The sequence below is a fragment of the Formica exsecta genome, unplaced genomic scaffold, assembly GCF_003651465.1.
Source record: "Formica exsecta isolate Colony F162 unplaced genomic scaffold, ASM365146v1 scaffold194, whole genome shotgun sequence".
Lineage (NCBI taxonomy): Eukaryota > Metazoa > Arthropoda > Insecta > Hymenoptera > Formicidae > Formica > Formica exsecta.
Genome location: NW_021849240.1, coordinates 366,548 through 384,030, shown reverse-complemented (window position 1 = coordinate 384,030; position 17,483 = coordinate 366,548). Strand labels below are relative to the sequence as shown.

Here is a 17,483-nt window from a genome sequence, read left to right as displayed (position 1 = left end):
TCGTGCAGGTACCGCCAACCTCGGAATCGACGTTCGTATCTTCGGTGGAAACGCTGAAGAAACGACCGCTTCGACCTCGATAATTCTGTCGACCAAAAATTTATGTCTAATTAGCAAATCTAGAATTGAGAGATTTGATGCAGCATTGGAAAAAAATAAAAATATTTTTGCTCTTTATATTTATTAATGATTTCTTTATATATAATAGGGATATATTTCTCTTCGATATTTTTGCGAATATTAATATTGCGTTACTCATAAAGAGAGAGAGAGAGAGAGAGAGAGAGAGCACGAAATGCCTGGCGTGAAATAATTTGAATAAATGATTGCTTATCAGGCAAATTATTAACATCTTCAAAGTCGCTCACTTGTCAAGCGATTATGCCGTGCCATCAAGTCGAAAGCTTCTTGAAATGAAGGCAACATTCTAGAAATTGCTCGTTCAGTTATTGTGCCCTGTAATCCGTTATCGAGTGTGTGATATGTTAGTAACGCCATGAATAATGTATCGCGTCCAATCGTGTTAAGAGAAGCTTTCCCAACATTTTATTAACGTTATCCTTTCGCTATGCATTGCGACAAATCGCCCTCGTTACGTTTCCATACATTACATCGTGCATAAATATATTTATGAAAATTCATACATTCATACACATCAATACGATTATTCATCGATTTCACACTTGACACAATTTTACTTATCCTTTCTAAATTTTATAAGAAGAGAGAATTGTACTATAAAATAAAATGTTATTATTCAATCTAGAGATTAGAAATTTTCCTCTAATGCAAATAAAGAATAGTATTCGATTGATTATTGCACGTTACTTTTTTGTTTTTGAATATTCGATAAATAATGTAAGTAATTTTGATTTTATTTCAAAGATATTTTGTATCCGTTTTTAAGGTGATAACTTAAAACAAGCCAAATTTCTTGCTCGATTACGCAAAATCGCAATGTTTTATTAATTTCTACAAGAATTAAAATTCTCTCGCGACATTCCAAGGACGATAAAGACAAGCGAAATATCATAGTAAATTTATTACATGACGATAAAAGTCTTTCTCCCTAGTCTAAATGTGTTTCGATGTATATGCGTTAATGTAGCGTAATCAACGCTCTGCCTACTCGTTTCACGTGACGTCGAACGCGGGCTGATTTCATCTATAAAGTGTACCGTAATAACAGCGATAGCGGATCTTTATTGCAATCTATCGTGTCTTTAATGCGCTATCCGTCACGCCGAAAATACAATGACGATGTGTAAAGCGCACCCTTCGCGTGAATTTTCCGAGCAGTAACAATCGACGTGTCGACTACTGTGACGTATGCTGCGAAAAAATCTAAAAAATATTTTCGACCCAAAAAAGAAATATTGAGTAAATTTAATAATAAGATATATATAAGATGCTTCGAAATTGATATTTTCATATCTTTAGTATATTAACAAAATTTTAATAATTAATTCACAAAATTTTATTGATCATTTGATCACAATTTTTCGCGTAGTTTAATTTTGATAAAACTGCTATTATTACAAATATGAATTTAATCGCAATAATGTCATTATGGAAAACGAAAGTCGAAAAATGGATCGTTAAAGGTGTGTCGGATCAAATATGCGCTTGTTCTACTGACGCTTGGAACCAGCTTTATTTTTGACACTTGTCAGGATTAAAACTTGTTGGTTTTATTTGCGTCTGGATTGAGCTATGCTGAATCGACGGAAACACGAGAGATTACATTGCTGACCAAGTGGATTCATCCGGTTGTATCCGGCACGGATGAGGCAGCTGCGTCGCGTGAATCAAGTTGGAATGCTGACGTAATTGTTGTTCGGACAATAGCGTAACATTCAGCACACGTACAAAGACAATAATTACCAAGACACTAGAATTCGGTTGTAGTTGTATAATACTGGAATAATATCGATTAGAGATAATATCATGTCGGAAAATTAGCGCTGTCCATTTATTTATATCCGATTATAACAATTTTATATCATAAACAGTAAGAATAAAAGAAAATTTTCGATTGTATTTGCACTTTTTTTAATTAAAAAATAATGCGGAGATAATATAAATAATGAAAATTAATAAAAATAGTAGCTATTTATATTCAATTTTTTTCAAATTATATTTGATGAACAATATTCTCGTATGCAAATTTTGCTTAGTCCTCTTTGGTAGTTTCAAAAAAATCGGAGGGTTCACCTATTCGGAACTCCACCCTGGAAAATTTACCGCGAGAGAATCTCGTTCCTGATATCGACAGTGTTAATCGATGATGCGCCGTCGCGCCTCGTTCAACGCGGTCTTTGTTCGCGCCTGGCGAATCGTTTTGCGATTTGTCTTTGTCAGCCCGACTGTATTGTTGTTCCCGTATCAATGGGTCAAGGCTCAAGGTGGGAAAAGGGCTACAGCATTATTGTTCACAGATGCTAAAGCGCTTCTTCATCTTCGTAGAGCGCGCCGCTAAAAGAAAATGTTTGCGAGACAAAGGAGTGTTTGCATTTGACGAATGATGATACATTTCGATATACTTTCTGCAAACTATATCTCGAGGTGTAGATTGTCTTTCGCGTTAATGTGATGTAATCGCGTTATATGTAACATAGTCTTGCAAGAGTTATATATGTAAGCTTCTCTATAATCTTAAAGGGATTTCTTCGCGACAAAGTCGAGTTAATTAAACTTTTATTTGTGAGAAAGTTAAGCTAGGAAATTTATCGCCTATACGCATGTGTTGTCGTGAGAATCAATTTAAAGTATTACTTTGGCGGAAGTGAGTTACTTACTCCACTGGTTTTCCGCAATGGCACATTCTGGTTTCCTCTTTGACTCGACGTTCGAGAATTCAATCTTTCATCCTTAACTGAAATGAGAAAACAAGGGTTACTTGGTTACTATATTACGTATCTCTGTGTTATGTATCTAATATTTCTCAATTAATCAATATTTTTCTTATAATTATATTCTCCAATAAAGTAATTTCTATTTTAATAATAATTTCTAGGATTGTTGATTTCTTAGGATTGTAAATTGATATTAAAATTTTATAATGCAAATTGTAATGGACTTTGTAATATATTAACGAGAGATTAGATCCGCTTAAAAAACAAATCTTTATTTTAAACAAATGCCACATTCCGCGACACATTGCGCAATTTTTCCGCTCGCAAAATATGCGAGAAGACCCAATTAGTCGCAATATTATTTGTTGACGCTGCAAACGTCACTTTCAGCATGTACGAAGCGAATTCGTTGCATATTTAAACGATGAAAAAAGTATCTTGGTTGAGGATTGCGAATTGAACGGCTTTGTTACTGATCGCACAATATCTCTGTAATGCGCGAGAAAATCGAAAGGGCCGTTTAAATCGTACGAATGCCTGGGGCACCCCAATTTTGAAAGCTTTTCTATAGCTGACATGCCAATAGTTCGCGACTCAACTTTACCTTTACCGGGCGCAAAAGGATCAAAGGATCAAACGCATTATAAGGGTCGCTGTTAGCGTTAACTTCACCATTATCTAGGGATAACTGGATCACTTATGCTCGTCTATTGACCCTATTAAAACTTTATCATCGCTTTGTGAAAAAAAAAAAAAATGTAAAATGGATCGAATCTATCTCTTTTTTATTTAAAAGTATATTAAAGTTTTACAGAGAGAAAAGAATTTATTTTGAAAAGAAAAGTTCTAAATTTTGACTTATTTTTCACATTATCGTCTTCTCGTTTGTATCACTGTGATCATAAAATTTATTTGTTAGTAATTAAAGCACTATATCTATATTATGTTACGTACGTGTATAAATTTCGTCAAATTTCGTTAAATTATATATTTAAATTATATAATTTAATATTTTGAATTTTTTAAATAATATACAAGATACACATCCTGTTTACTTATATTTTTGCAATTAATAATTATTTTATAAAAAAAAAAAAAAAATAAATATATATACATACATATGTATCGTATAAAATTTTACGAAGCTAGAAATTTATTACAGAATACATTATATATTTTAGAATCCATAATTACATATAATTTTGCGACATTTATATACACACATGTTCGTAGTATAATATAGATATGATGCTTTAATTACAATCTGTTACGTATAACGTCGCAATCGCCTTGTTACGGATTTAGATAGTTTCGAATTTTAATCACTCGTAGTTGCATCGTTTCTATATTGGTTCCAGCATGCTCGTCCGTATCGACATCTGGATCCAGATAGTGACCAGTTATTCCTATCGCGGTTTCTTGAGCGTGCAAGGGTCCTGCAACTAGTTTTGGTTTAATTTCGTTGCGATGTGACAGCTTTTCAATCGGTCTCGACAAAGAGGGCGATCGAAAGAAAATCGTTACCCATTTGCCATTAAAGACACGTATTGCATTTTCGTTTCCGTTCGATGCGAACGGAAGTCAGTTTTCTACGTGCTGCTTCATTTTTTGATAAGTAGGGTGATAAATTTTGATATTTCCAACCTGCACGCGGACGAGAATCGTCACGGTAACTTTTTCAGAAGTTAATGATTTTTAAGATTGCTAGGTGCGTAAAAAATATCAATAAATATTTTTATTTAGATCGTGTTTTGCGATATTGTTAATTATAGTTTACGAAGCATTGCGTCATTATTGCTGATATTTATCTTTTAAGTTCATAACGAGCAGCAAATTATAATTACCAATGTCCGACTAATGTCAGATATTACTACTGAAGTATTACGGAAAGATTAAAATATATATTGTTTCAATAAGATATACTTTATTAGACGTATTATAAACATCAAAGAATCATTATAATATATTATATATAATATTATATCAATTTATTGCAATTGTAATTTTTGGAAACAGAGATTCAGAAAATAATATAATAGCGATTCGTCGCGTAATTTCTGTTGTAATGTTTTTGCGAAAAAACCGAGCCGCTGTTGTATTCGGGTATATCCTTTTTTTTCGGGGAAACATGTCTACTTTTTTATCGACTTATTAATTTTGCACCATATGATGTAGTTTTTTCGCTTTCGAATAATATCTCGCATCTTTTTCTTCTCCGTCCGACATACGATTACAAAAGAAACCTGGAGACTTTTAGCTCGGCTCTCTCAAAGAATATTATTGGCGATCTGTCGATCATGGGTGAATATATCCTGATTACGTTTTGCTCGAGTCCGACGTTGAGGAAATTGAACATTTTTCCGACACGTTCGCTTCGTATCATCGTCGCGCTGAAATTACACTTGCTTGTATTGCTCGCATACGTATTTCGATCTGAGCTTATTTTTGTCGCACGAGTGTGATTCAATGTAGAATAGCTTTGCGCGCGGTTATAAAAATTATATTATTAGAATTAACAATACATATATAATTATTATATTTAAAATGTATTATCATAATAATAGAAATTATGTCTGCAGAATTTTTTACGCATTAGTTCTTTTTTTAAATTGCTTCTTAAAAATATAAGCTTGCTAATTCTCAAATAAGCGTATAGCAAGTAAAATGTTATTTCAGTATGAGTCGCATAGTACATGTTATTCGTACCCGTTTCATGTTGAGACTTTCATCGGGAACTCGCCCGCTCGCTCGAAATCGCTCGTCGAAATCTGCGACCTCTCTCAGCGATGTACATGCCTCTTAGGGTCAAATACACCGGGGAAATCACGATGGAAACGAAATAGCGGCGTTAAGTAACTGAGAAAATTTTCTGTGAGAGCGTCGAGTCGCGCGTTTAGCCCTCTTACTGCCTTCTTTCCTTTTTCGCCTCGATAGGATTATGTAGACATTGTCGCGAGATTATTTTGCTGCTCTTTCTTTCTCTCTCTCCCCTTCGCTAAAAAATTCTGTTTCGCTCGAAAAAGTTGCAACGATGGATTTATCACACTAATAAATTATCGAGATATGTTGTGTACACATATTTTCGCTGCACACATGCTTCAAACATTCTAGACGGATGAAGTTGCAAGCTCTCGAGATTCGCGGTTTATCCACATGTATGTTCAAACAGATATAAATGCCCAGTTTAAACTCCCAGCAGAGCACACGGGCGAATCTTATCCTTTTCTTTTCTCTTTTTTTTCTTTTCTTTGTGAAGCAGTTGCATCTAACCCGCAATGAGATTGTACGAAGGAGTTTCGAAAAATAAATTAATGCGTTGTTACTAGACGCAATTAACAAAGATTGCAATGAAGATAGCTTGCTTGCTTGCTTAACGTTATTTATAATAAGAATAATTGTAACGATCAAAATATTTAGTAATTGTTTTTATATATTGAACGGCGGGAGAGTTTATAATTACACGCGATAATGTGAAGTAAGATCTTCGTATAATACACTAGAATCGCGCAATATGATGTAATGCGTAGCTAAAAATTTGTTTAAAATTTTGTTGTGATTATTTACGGACTTTGTTAATTAAAAATTGTATTAAAGATTAGATTGTGGAATTACGCATGGTTTTTGTAAACTATTTTGTAAAAAATAATTAAAAGAGAAAACATACGTATATACGTGTGTGAGAGAAGAAAATCTTCTTGGTAAATACCTTTCAGGCTTTCACTAACCCTATTTGACTATACTGAAATGGGGCTGAGCTTAATTACTCGTTCGTTCTTCATTATCTATTAACGATTCTTTGAAACCCTCGCCTGTCATCGCAAGATACCTTTGTTGTCTCAAGTCGCCGGAAAACAATTAAATTAATCGAGAGAAGCGAGAAAATGGTCTGTGCGTGATCTATGATCATTTAACAAATTTAGAAGTGCTGAATTATACGGAGCACTTAATCGATTAACTTTGTGTTTAAACCGATTTGTATAGCTGCTAATTGTAAGTGAACTAAACGTGCAATATATTACACTGTATTTTCCAGTATTTAAATGTGCACAGCGAAATCTACAGTTTTAATATTTTACGCAGAAATTTTCTATAAAATACTTTTTTTTCGAAATGTCTCTAAAAAAGACTTATAAGGAATTGAAAACTTAAAAGAATTATAAATAATAAAGAGAAATCCAATATATATACAAAGAGAGAGAGAGAGAGAGAGACTATTTACTAAAATATTATCAACGAAAAGAATAAAGAAAATCTTCGAAAAAATTGAATTAAATATTTGCCTTGCAATAAATATATTATAAACTCCATTATATGACACAAACTTAGACGATTTATGACAATCGTTAGGATTGATTTTTGTTGAAAATATGGAAGAATAAAATACAGAAAGATTTTCGTCAATTCGCATGTAATCCCTTCGCGATTTATGTCACTCAGTTTTGAATTGTGTTCGTGCGGCTAGATTAATCAACTTGGGGAATTAACCGATCCATATCATTGCGTGTAGAACAATTAATTATGTTCGATGTATCAGCCGCAAATGAGTCAGAGCATTCCGACGCTTCATTAATAATTAATTGATTATAATAGCCAAAGCTAGAGAGCCAAGTCTTCATTGCAAGCGATATCTTTTATAAGGACGTGTGTAAATTAATAACAAACAGTTTCTGACGCGACAATCGTTATTTGTATTTATATTTTCGAGTATATCACTTATCGCATTAATTACTTTCTGTAGCAAAATTCGGTCATCGGGTCATTGTTCTCTGTACGTACGTCTGTCATGACGTCTATTGCGAAGCCTTACGTTAACGCTAGATAATTAAATGTGTAAATCTATTGAATTCTCGCTCCTCCTCCGATATTTGATACTTATTACCATGTACTGTTAATAACGGGATAAAAAAAAGAAATAAAGAAAAAAACGAGATCAAAGAATATATTCACATATATACACATACACAGATACACGCTCACACACCACGCAATCTGATATTTAAGCAAATCCTATTTAAATTCAAATGTAACAGAATAATGCAAACTTACAAGTTACTCGTAGATGCTTTCCACCAAGTGTAGAAGCGTCCGTTGTCAGCAGAGATAACGGCGTCGATGAGCTATCCAGAACTTCGACGCGCGATAAATCGATGCCGCGACGCTCACAGACCGGATTCAGTACATCCCTGTAACACGTAATATAACGAGGTAAACTATTAACGCTTGTGTGTTATAAATCGATAAATTAATTAAAAGTTTCAAACTATTAATATTTTTCAAAAAACTGATTTGCCAGGAATACTATATAAAGACCGTGAGATAATTCGTAAATAATCGCAATAATGCGAGGATCTTGTCCTACACCATGTAAAAATAAATTTTATTTTTTACCGCTAATCAACTAAAAATTTTTGGCCGATTTGGGATATTATTTAAACCGAAATTTGCATGTTCATACTTTTTAATAGCATCCATACAATGTTTTTATATCGAGCAAAGTCGCAATTTCATGGCATAGTTTACATTTTCCATGATGAAAAGCTGCCAAACAAAACACTTTTAATATTTATTTTACAAAATGTCGAAATAAAATTAAAGCAGAAATATCGAGGACTTGAATTAATAAATTACAAAAACGACAAATCACGTTAATACAACACACGAATCGCATCGTACATTAATGCTAATACTTTCCACAAACCTAGGAACTGACCAAAGGAAATAATAAACCAAGCAGATGTTGTTGCCTAATCGCAGAATCAGAAACTATTACGCGCATCCTCGTCTTCAAGGATAAAACTTGACATCCCTAATTTCCCTTCCATTTCCCTTTACGAAACATTGCCAAATTATTGCAGAATTACTATGTGTTCTTCATAATGATGTAAATCACCGAAATCTTACTATTTTTATTTTGCTGAATATGTCCTAACTAGTCATATATAATTACTAAGGAGATTTTTATGAATAGATAATTATGTAAGAGAGACGATCTAAACAAATTAAATTCGGTAAACCGTTTATGTAATTTGACTTATGTTTATAATTGTTAATTCGCACGAAAATTTAATTTGAAATCCGATAACAAATTGAAAGTTAAAAGTTCAATTGTGGGTGTGTATGTGTGCGGAATTTATATAGAATTTAAATTTATTATAACAATATAAATTATTTTGTTATAATATACATATATCGTATTATAATACTAATAAATAATAAGTAATAATCGCGATTAATATGTATGATAGTAATGATATAAACTAATGCCGAATCATAAGTACTTTATGTCTATTAATTTATCAAAAAATAAGCTCATTCCCTACGATTTACGTTGATAAAATAATGTATAAGAAAAATGCAATACAGTGCAATTTTATATTATCAGTTATAGTATAAAATTTACCTCCTAGTTTCTCGGATATTATGCTGGTTTTTCTAGTAGTCTATTTCGAAAGCAGAAAGAGGAGTGTCTAAATGAAATAAGGTATTCTCCCTCGAAGCGTAACACTACAAATTGTGACGGAGCAGAAATTCCGTCAACGGAATTCGGATGAGAAATAAATAAATTATTCTCATCCATACGCGTGCGTTCTATTCTATTTCCAATTATTCATCCTTCTTTACTACATTTTACACCGTCTCCATTATTTGACATCAATTATAATTAGAATATAAATTTCTCATAAATACATGCTTATATCTATTTAATTTATCGAGCATAAAGTTCTAATATTTGTTCTTTGGAGATCGCTCTCACAAGTTATAAATTTCACCGGTATAGCAAGATATTAAATTAACCATATATCATCCATGCGACCGCTGATTCAGGATTAAATAAAAAATTCGTGTTATAATTAAAACGTGTCGCGATCCGAGTGAAGAAAAAAGTAAACCGAATCTCTCTCCAATGACGCAATGTCACAAAATCAAAAATCTACGCACGTGTGGCTCGTTCAAAGTATTTAAAAATCAAAGTAACGAATAGCGTTTAGCGGTCCAATTTCATCCGGCATAATGTTTTTTATTTCACATTGTATAGGCTCTGCAGTTTTTGTTTCACCCGGATAGAATGGCACTTGAATATATCCACGTGAATATCGTTTTTTTAAACTTTAAAACATTTCGACACTCGAGTACTTTTTTCACCGAATAAAATGTAATATGAATTTGGTAGAAAATTTTATAACGTCAAAAAATCGATATTGAATATTTTTCTCGTCAATTAGTCATTACAATAATAAATCATAGATTTGTTATATTGTACATAATCATTGCAATGTGTTAATTTTAACGCTAATTTTTCGAATAATTGTTTATTGAAAAATAAATAATGAGGATTATTTAATTGAAAGCAACCGCTATTGAGAATTGTTTCTAATTGTTTTTAATGAACGTACTCGTTCGTACTTTATTAGTAATATCCGTCGATTTTTTTATCCTTCTATACACAGTGAATGCATCTTCGCAATGCTAAGAGTCATTCGATTTTCCTCGTTTATCAATCGATATTTTCTCCTTTTGCTGTTGCGATACACATTGCTCGAACAGGACTGTCCTCTCTTTGCGCCCGATCGTTTATTGAACATATATCTGGCCGCATTAAATCGCTATAAATCACTGGCTAATGCGACAGCGTCCCAGATGAGTATTGGTATTCATGTATATGTGTATATGCGCACGTTCTAAATTGCGGTGTGCCATTTCAAAGAGAATGACGCAACGATATTCGCCGTTATACATTATTTGAGGCTCGACTGTCAGAGATACTTCGAAAACGAAAAAAAGGATTTTTACATGATTCACGTTTCGCGAATATATTCGATTACTTTTTACCTTAAATTAAATAATTAATATGTATTTAATGTACCTAAATAACCCGCTTTTAAATTAATTAAAGTATCTAAATTATAACAAAACAAATTTGAGTAAGAATATAGAGCAGAAAATCTGTAAGAATATTTCATTGATTTTCCGAAACACCGTATATATTGAAAGCAAGATTAAGTCTTTGGAACCACGCAATAATTTTTTTTTTTGTGTAACAAACTCGTACAATTAACAGTAATGCGTCTTAATTATAATGCAAGATGTAGCTTGGTGAGATCATTACGAGCGGTGTAAAAACGATCCGAGTAATTCAAGACAAGAAAGATTTCGCGTTGATAGAAAACGGCGTTTTTTTTTTTTTTCATGCAAACCGCGTATCATGTGATCGTGATTCCAGGGTTCGTAAAATGGAAATTTTTTTGTCAGAAAACCGACGCGACAAAAGTAAAGTGCGCTTTGTTCAATTGTCGGTTTGCCGCATAATAATGCTCGGTAATTAAGAGTAATCTCGTTGAAGATGTAAGGCGTTCTCGCGCACACTTGCACTGCAGCGATTTAGTAGTATAATAGTATTGTCTCTCGTGATATATCATGTTGATTTTTTAATATTCTTTGTCACGTTGAATAACTGTACGAATTAATTCAAGGTACGCTAGCAAAGTTTATTGGAAATAAAAATAATAATGCAGAATTATTACAAGTGTAGCACATCATGGGGGAAAAAAAATAAACAAAAAAAGCCGAAAAGAAAAGGATAAAATCATGATAAAAAAGAAAATCGTTAAAAATTTCTCTCTCACATAGAAACGAGATAAAAAAATTATATATAATAATTAGAGAGTGACTTTTTTCATATTTAATATAATTACAATTACATACATTTTTCATATTTAATATAATTATTAATAATAAATATATAAAAATTGCTCTCTAATTATTATACATAATTTTTTTTATCTCGTTTCCATGTAAGAAAGAAATTTTTGACAATTTTTTATACTTGTAATTATTTTCCACTACCATCTTTTTAGCATTTTATATATTCATTTTATAAATTCAATTTTCATATATTTAAATTTTAATAAGCAACTTTTTAAAAAGAAAAAAAGTTCTGCGCTTATTATCATTTAAAAATTCTCAAGTTTTTTATAAATATTCAATTCTCTTAATAATTCTTCGAGTATTAAAGTCTTAATTTGATTAGTGAACGCTAAATGGTTGTTTAAATGAGCACAGTTTTCTATGATGGAGATTTTTCCGTCGGAAAATTTTACTCGCTAATTCATTACTCACGCTCGAAAAATTGCTAAAAAGTTTGAAGTGCTTCTGAAATGTTAACTATGGATAGATCTATGTTATCGCGATATATATACACACTGTAAAATGGCACACTCTCTCTCTCTCTCTCTCTCTCTCTCTTTCCTTATTAAAAAACTTTTTTTTAGCGAATAGGCTAGTAGTCTCAGTAAAATCGGGTTCGTATCAATAATCGTCCTCTTTTTTCTCTGAAAGCTTGTAAAAAACTCCTCGCAGATCAACGCATCGCGTTTAATGATGACACATCTTCACGATGATTAAAACAAATGCGACAAAGATCTTTCTCTCTCTCTATCTCTCTCAATTAAACGCATCAAGATAAATTAAATTCATTCTTGATTATGAGACAAGAATCTTTTAATACGCGACGCACAATTTATTTCCTTTCTGCCGTAATACGAGTTTATTATATTTATGTTATAACAAACGTTTTAACGGCGCCGGTCTTTGTCTATTTATTCTCGCTCGCAAATCCCGCATCGAAGCTATCGCGATATATCAGTACACCCTGTAGAGCGCGGACAACTATGGCACCGTAGAAAAGGGCTGACCTCCCGGCGATCTCAAAAATAGAAGTGCTGCTTCCGCCTTCCCCCCTGCTCCTTTCTCTAACCGATTATTGAATGGATTGCCGAATCATCTCAAAGATTGATAAAAAAGGAAAAAAGATTGCCTCGCGAATAAATTTAAAGGAAATTATATATGACGCGGTGTACGTGTCGGTATATTTCTATACTTGCTTTAATAGGATGTTTTCTAATGCTAAGCATTATATATTTGAAGCTAATTTCTGATATTCAGTTAAAAATATATTTTTTTAAAGAAAATAATACACATCAGAAAAAATTGTATGTATGTGTTTGTGTGACGTGTGTGTGAAAGTAAATTTTAAATTCACTGTGTAATTAAAGAATAATGCAATCAGTCCCGCATTTTTCGACAGAGATATAATAGAGTTAAAATTATGTATTCTTGTATTTAATCGAAAAATAGAGAAGAAATAAAATAATTTTAATAATCATTATCAATTATTATTAAACAACTATAATTACAATTATGCACAACAAAAAAAATTTTTATTTTGCTACAATACATATGTGGAAAATATCGATACCAGAGCGAATATTATGAAACCGATCTTATCCGCCTAGATCGACTATGGAATGTAGGATAACGAATATAGGATAACAAAATAACGATGTTACAAACGCGGAGATAGTGTACATTTTTCGCGTTTCATTGCAATAAAAACTTTCATAAGTCATATATGATGTAAAATAGCAATTATGTGCATGGAGTCAGTCTTTAAACGCAGTATTGTTTAGATGCACACATTTATAAATAGCGTACGTCGTATTTTTATTCGATATAAAACGCGAGAAATTTATTGGTGAAACAGACTGGCCGAATATTAAATGTATTATATGATAATGCTTCACTCACACCAGGTAAGTTCCCCTCGTAGCTGGCAGAAACTCCTCGCGTTCGAAGGAAGGTGCGGCGATGTCGTCGCCCACCTCGAAACTGACACTGAAGTATTCGTTACTGGACACCTATAACCAAAATAAAACTATGATTAGTTTTATCTAAATAAAAAAGATATCTTGAATATTTCGTAATCTAAAATGTGATAAAAAAGATTTTCAGTTTGAGATATTAACTCGGTGTCAAAATTTTATTCATCATTAATCTAATGAGGTTTAATCATTGTTCATGTTTCTTTTATAATCTTTAGTACGCGTCTGAAGGAGAGTTTAAAGAATTCGCCAGCGTTTTTTTCGCGAGAAAAAAGACTACGATTACTTCGTAGTTCTCGTACCCAAATTCAATATTGCTTCCACGTTCGCCCATTCGACTCGATTTTTTTCCCTCATAAATAATGCAGGAACGGCGTTCTCATAAATTCCGAGTCACCTGGTAGGCTGGTGAATCGGCCTACGGAATTAAATATTAAAGCGCGGCATATGGAAGCAATCGCTGCGTTGTGCCTTTAGAAGCGCAAGTAGCAAAAAGATTCTTATTTGTCATCACACTTCAAATTAATTCACTTTGTTGCTTAGCATAAACAAAACAAGTCAAGAGAAACGAAAGAAATTTAATCGAGTAAAATTAACATATCAGCATATTATTAAACAAGATTTACAAAGATTATGTTACATCTTGTGTGTATATCTAAATTTTAATAATTCCTCGTATAAATCTGGAACGACAACTGTTTTACGAGAAAGAAAAAATTTTTTCGCTTTTCTCAAATATGTTGGTTATTTAATTATATATAAGATTGTATACGTCGCACGTGGAGGCAAAGGGCGGTCTCGTTATTGATTTTTATTTTGCAATAGAACCCTGAGAGATTCGAAGTCGCCGATATAACTTTAGTTGCACCAAGTGCGAACTTTACAATATGGGATTCATAACGATGTATAAGGCCATTAAATGTTTCTTTGGCTATGTAATTTTGAGTATATAATCGTGTAAGCGGCTGTACATATCACGCTCAAGAGCTTATACTGGATATGCTGTTCCTTCGTGTACACACTTTGTTTATATTTATATTACAAACTATCCTTTATCCATCACAAAGGCTTAAAAAGTATACGCACGGTTCACGCAACGTACTACACAATACCCACGCATTGAATTGAATCAAGATTGTTGTTAAACTTGGTAATTATACCCATGTCAACACTTTGCAAAACAATTTAATACATAGATTTAAACAAATACTGCAATAATTATCATGATAATTTCGCGACAACCTGCTAAATACAACAAACGAGGTGATTTATGTTTATATACATTATTACAATAATTGAGATTGTTAGATAAAGATTTAATTGTTATATTTTTTTTTATATCATTAAAATATATATTTTAATATATATTATATTTATAAATTGTTCGCAAACCTTTTTCATCCATACTTCAAAGAAATATTTTGGGGATCACTCTAAATAAAAAAGATTTCATTAAAACTTGTTTGTTAAAATAAAGATTAAGATTCGGTCATTAATTTCGAGCACGTGAAATCATAAATAGATTTTTCTTCCAAATTTTGTCGCAAATTATTTTTAATATTTATAAATTATTTGAGTAACAATCAACGCACCACGTATTTCAACATAGGTATAAAATTAAGGAAGAAAATAACATAATCTCGTTTGCTACGTTTCCGTCAATACAATTCACGCAAATTGAAGTGTATTATCATTATTAAAATTTATTTTGGATACAATCTGTAAAGTTTCGGAGACGAGTGTAATATTCCACGTTTGTATAATATCAATTTGGAATGGTCGACGGCAGCAGTTTTCGGAGATATATATGTAACTCACCAACCTTCCCAAAGTAAGGATAAATACTTGGGAAGTTCGTGACAATGATACTAACGTGCGTGCGGACGCTTAATGAAAATTCCTTCGGCGCTTCCTATAAGAGAAGAGACTGTAATATTATCGTTTATCATTCCTTTCGTAACAATTTACCTCATAGCGATTTTTCACCGCCTCCGACGCTGTGAATTGTTATCTCCGACTTAACTCGCAGAATTTTATTCTTAAATTATCTTATTATACTCGAGAGAGAGAAAAAGAGAGAATAAATTACAAATAAAATAAAATATGTAGAGATTTTAATACCACATTTATATTCATTACACATTTATAAAAAAATGATATAGAAAATTTTGTCGTAAAAGGATAACAGATTGTGTTATGATGAATACTTGATTTTATGTGTATATGTATGTATGCGATACATATAATTAAATCGAAAACAATTTTCTTCTTTCTTTCTAATCAATTAATGATTTACGTTGTTCTTTATACTTTTTTTCTGCAATATAATTACATAATTTAATAATACATTTCATATAATCAAACTAAATAAATAAATGGCTTGCGAGCAAGTCTTTCCACAAGAATTTGTTTCCGACGAATCTTGCTTTTATTGCAATATCTAATAATCTACACGTGAGAGAACTATCAATATGTTTTCGCCAAGAATAAAAGACGTTAAAAGAGGAAAAGCTAAATTGTGTGAGAAGGGCACAGTTCGACAAACTCAATTTTCGTCATATATTATTACGTGACTCGAATGGAATTAGCAATATGTGTCTTGACTTTGGTTAAAAGTATGCAACATCGTTAAACAAACTAAAAATTTGAGTTGTTTTACATGTATTTTTCTTTTTTCCAAAAGAAATGAGCTTTATTTTGATAGCAAAGATATAAACATTTCGGCCGTTTAAAATAATTATTGATAGAAATTATATAAAATATTTCATTTGCACTCATATATTATGACTGTCAATGTAATTATACCATAAATAATTTTTCTGGGAATTAATTTAGAATATCGAAAATCAGCTGTTAAATTTTTCGTATTTAGTTTGCGATTACGTATCTGATAATGGCTGATTAGATGCGCATTTTATCGTAGTAATCGCCGTTTGCGTTTTTACGTCATAGGTGGTATGCGTAGGCGTAGCTGCAAGTAGTCCAAATCAACGCCTACGCGACCACTTACATTTTAGAAGAGTACACATATATAGATATAAGCCTCTCATTACTTCTTCATTCTTTTCTATATATATTTGTGCAACAATTTGCAATTTTAAGTTCTCTTTTTGTTTTTTAGATAAGCAATGGATCTTTTGTTTACATCGTAAACAAAAGATTGTATAATTTTTATTTAAATAAAAATTAGCGCGATGTTAAATCTGAAGAATAGATCTTCAAAATTTGTTATAATAAGAAGAGGATGTATATGATAGAATTTAATTTGCATAGAAAAATAAATTATGTAAAAAGAAAGGATTTGAGAATATAAGCCTTGATCTATTTGACGTAAATTCTGACAATTCACTAATTTATAGGTATGCCTCTGTGCAAAAATTTTAATTTTTCATCAATGAAAATTTATCTAATTGATATTTCATATTGTCATATTATTCATAAATAAAGTCGTACGTAAAGGCAATGTAAATGAATAATTTTTATGCGGAGGCCTTTCAATTCTTCCGAAAGCTTTATGAGAATGTTGAAACCATCTGGGGATACCAATAAAACTCGGAGTGTACTTTGCAAATTACCACTCGTTCGTGTCGTTAAAAGCTCTCGCTCGGTCGTTGCCGCAATCTAATCTATTAACTAAATCTTATTTTGCGCGCGTTTGTCGAAACCGACAATGATACAAGAGAACCGTCGACTTCATTCGATAGAACTTTAAAAAAGCCCTCTTGCGAGCCATTACGTTTTTGGCTCTCCGCCGACCACTTGTGGAAGAAAATTGCAGTAATTTCGCACTCCCTTGTAATTCGCTGAAATTTTTATGCCCATTAAGATGTGACCTTGACGGCGTGAGTGCGATAAATCCGGGTAATTTTGCAACGCAAAGTGCTCGCGTCCAACTTTAAGGTTTTCGTATAAATTAACGCGCTACTGCTTTGTACTATAATTTACGACACGTACCTCTCTTTTACGAATT

At 32.1% G+C, this 17,483-nt stretch overlaps 1 protein-coding gene across 4 annotated transcripts in view; it reads right to left on the bottom strand.

Annotated features, from left to right (window-relative positions):
* The window catches only part of LOC115234080 (pleckstrin homology domain-containing family G member 5), an 87,808-nt gene that overhangs the window by 7,735 nt on the left and 62,590 nt on the right, over positions 1 to 17,483 (bottom strand). For all 4 annotated transcript variants that reach the window (XM_029804820.1, XM_029804818.1, XM_029804819.1 and 1 more), the window contains 4 exons: positions 13,440 to 13,549; positions 7,902 to 8,038; positions 2,799 to 2,875; positions 1 to 85 (listed from right to left, as the gene is read on the bottom strand). In XM_029804820.1, coding sequence (XP_029660680.1) covers positions 1 to 85; positions 2,799 to 2,875; positions 7,902 to 8,038; positions 13,440 to 13,549 — 409 coding nt within the window. The remainder of the gene's footprint in view (positions 86 to 2,798; positions 2,876 to 7,901; positions 8,039 to 13,439; positions 13,550 to 17,483) is intronic.